Source organism: Chiloscyllium plagiosum, chromosome 4 (genome assembly GCF_004010195.1).
Source record: "Chiloscyllium plagiosum isolate BGI_BamShark_2017 chromosome 4, ASM401019v2, whole genome shotgun sequence".
NCBI classification, from domain to species: Eukaryota; Metazoa; Chordata; class Chondrichthyes; order Orectolobiformes; family Hemiscylliidae; genus Chiloscyllium; species Chiloscyllium plagiosum.
The window spans coordinates 132,191,298-132,194,653 of NC_057713.1; the positions used below are offsets into that span (position 1 = coordinate 132,191,298).

The 3,356-nt window shown below is 40.9% G+C and overlaps 1 protein-coding gene across 2 annotated transcripts in view; it reads right to left on the reverse strand.

Moving 5' to 3' along the window:
• Positions 1-375: 375 nt before the first annotated feature.
• Positions 376-3,356, reverse strand: part of mcmdc2 (minichromosome maintenance domain containing 2) — a 48,839-nt gene continuing 45,858 nt past the window's right edge. For both annotated transcript variants that reach the window (XM_043689253.1, XM_043689252.1), the window contains exons 13-14: positions 1,250-1,359; positions 376-601 (exon numbers count right to left, since the gene is read on the reverse strand). In XM_043689253.1, coding sequence (XP_043545188.1) covers positions 435-601; positions 1,250-1,359 — 277 coding nt within the window. In that variant the 3' untranslated portion in view covers positions 376-434. The remainder of the gene's footprint in view (positions 602-1,249; positions 1,360-3,356) is intronic.

A 3,356-nucleotide genomic window follows, 5' to 3' on the forward strand; every position in this document is an offset into this window, starting at 1 on the left:
ATGGGGAAGAACGAGTAGCAGGTATGACACCACTTACAAGTAATGTGAGTTCAACACTCACTTAATGCCTGCAAGTGCCCAATTCTAATTTTCTGATTTCCAATAGGATTTTACATGTTATAGAAATAATCACAAATAGATGCTAAGCAAAAGATTATATTTAATGCCAAGAATTATGTTAGCTACTTTGAGTAATAAAATGTGCTTAAACAATAACTTTATCAAATATTAGCATTCTACATTTTATACAATGTTAAATTAGAAATATTCAATAAATTACTTTTTTCATTAATAATCTGTTTTATATTTGTAGTTTTGATATTTATTGCAATTTAATGTACACATATAAAACAGTTACCAAAAGGTAACAACAATACAATGGCAGTGTTGATTGGCAAATTTTGAGTATAATGCAAATAAATCTCTTTTTTAAGTTATTCTTCAGAAAAGTGTACAGACATCCCAGGAGCATATGTATAACAGAACTGTAACAGCTGTTGATGGAATTGTGCCAAATATATATCTCTTTGATTTAAGCTATGCTCATCACACAGCTCAAAGGGAAACACTGCATTGGGAGCCACACATAACACTGAGGTACCTACAGAAATTAATAAAAACTAGTTCAATTTATGGTTATCCACTACATCGTGTATAAGCTAACAATACACGAACAGCCTTCTAAACATTAAAATACATCCTAGACAAAAAAAAACAAAAGAACTGTGTGTGCTGGAAATCCGAAACAAGCAGGTCTGGCAGCATCTGTGGAGAGAAATCAGAGTTAATGTTTCAGGTGCAGTGACCCTTCTTCAAAGCACTCTGGATGACACGGTGGCTCAATGGTTAGCACTACTGTCTCACAGCACCAGGGATCGGGTTTGATTTCACCCTTGAGTGACTTCCTGTGTACAGTTTTCACATTCTCCCTGTGTCTGCTTGGGTTTGCTCCCACAGTTCAAAGATGTGTAGGTTAGGTGGATTGGTCATGCTAAATTGCCCATAGTGTTCAAGGATGTGTAGGTTAGATGGATTGGCCATGGGAAATGCAGGGTTACAGGAATAGTGTAGGAGGTTGAGTCTGGGTAGGATGCTCTTCAAAGGGTCTGCATCCACACTGCAGCGAATCCGTGCTACCAGACCTGCTGAGATTTTCCTACAATTTCTGTTTTTGATGAAACTGCATCCTTTGTTTACAATAACAATCTAGAATTTACATTTTTGTGTTAAGACATTCAACTATCATTACCATGTCTTGCAGTGATGGAAATTTCATACAGCAAAATTGCAATGACAGCATCCTCTTCCAATATCCTGTTTCTCAGGCTGAGTTTGGCATGTGTTTCAGACAATGACATTCTGGAAATTAGGAAAATTCTCAGAATTTTAAAACATAAATGCTTTAACTGTTGCTGTAATGAAACTTTACACACTTCCATGCAATTCATTTACAATAACAAATCATGTACAATTGTACACACCTTTAAAAAAGACAATTTACCTAATCAAATGATTTCTTGGAGAGTTAAACTGTAAAACAAAGCCTTAAATATTTGACTTACAATTAAATTACAAATTTACAGTTATTATTTTGCACCCATTATGCAGAACATAGATGTAGTGTATGTTATAATTATTATAATATGATGGCGATGTAAAGGGATGTTTCCCATGGCTGTGGGGTTCAGGACCAAGGAATGTAGTTTCACAAAAAAGGCAAGTCAGTTCAGACTGATTTGTGGAGGTACTTCTCCATTCACTTCAATCACTAATATTGTCTATCCTAGAGAGTAGTGGAAACTCAGTCATTAAATAAATTCAAGTTAGGCATTGATAGATTTCTAGTTACTAATTATATCATGGGATATGGGAATAGTACAGGAATATGGCATTGAGGAAGATGATCAGCCATGATCTAGGGGATGGAGCAAGTCCAAGAGACTGAAAGGCCAGCTCTTACTCCAATATTTCGACAACAAATAAAATTTAACATTGTGAGGAGATTATTAAAATCAGGTTTGTCTCATTTGCTGCCTGTAGTTGCTCAGAATTAATGTCTGCATGAAAGAATCAGATTTTCATCCTGGAGGATGGTAAACAGGCTCTGGAAATTTTCCATGTGCCCACCTCAGGAGATATTGGTTTCAGAGGAGCGATTCCCATGGCCCACAGGAGGGTGCTAGTTAAACTCAAGCCAACCACCCCTGGAGAAAGTTCCCACACAGCAACAGGAGCTGCCATATACCAAGGCAAGTTGTTTAAAAGGCTACCTCAGTATTGTGGGACTTTGTTCCAGTGGTTTTAAAAACAAGGCCCCACAGCCCTGACATTCCACATATTCCACTGCCCCATCCTTGCTATCTCATGACAGGCATGCCCAGGTATACCCCTTCAATGCCTACTTACCCACTGTACACAATTTAGAAGCAATAAACTCTAAAAAGACAGTTGAATATGTAAAATCACACTAGCACCATGTTAAAAAAAATTCAATTCACTGTATCTTTATAGTGTCATTCATCCAGATCTTCTTTGTCTCTTCCAGGTCTCTTGTTGCTGACGATATAAGAAAGACAGTGTTTCATCAGTACTGCCTATTCATGTTTCCTTGTGATTCTGTAGCCTGTGTGTATTCCCCTTGTTTCAGTTACAGTATTACTTGGGCCTGTCTTTCAAATCAACACAAACATCAGCAAGTCTACAAAGGAGCAAGAATCCAGGTGCCCCAGCATCTGTAAATCCATTCAAGATGGTGGCAACAGAGTAGACAGCAGTCGAGATCAGAAGAGTAGACAGCGTTTGGGATCTTAAGCCCAGAGCTCATCAATCTGTCCAAATTGTTCCCCTGTTTCTTCCTCTCTCTTTTTTTTGAAGATTTTAAAGTGTTTGTTTTTTCGATAAGAAAACTTATCTTGGAGAAGCTGAGAGCTGGAGCAAAGTGGGCTGGAAGCTTGGAATGGCTGAGAGGGAAGTGCGCCGGAGGCTTCGGAGTAGTGCAGAGTGGGCGAGAGACCTGGAGCGGTGCAGAGTGGGCGAGAGACCTGGAGCGGTGCACAGTGAGCGAGAGACCTGGAGCAGTGCACAGTGAGCGAGAGACCTGGAGCGGTGCAGAGTGAGCGAGAGACCTGGAGCGGTGCAGAGTGAGCGAGAGACCTGGAGCGGTGCAGAGTGAGCGAGAGACCTGGAGCGGTGCAGAGTGGGCGAGAGACCTGGAGCGGTGCAGAGTGGGCGAGAGACCTGGAGCGGTGCAGAGTGGGCGAGAGACCTGGAGCGGTGCAGAGTGGGCGAGAGACCTGGAGCGGTGCAGAGTGGGCGAGAGACCTGGAGCGGTGCACAGTGAGCGAGAGACCTGGAGC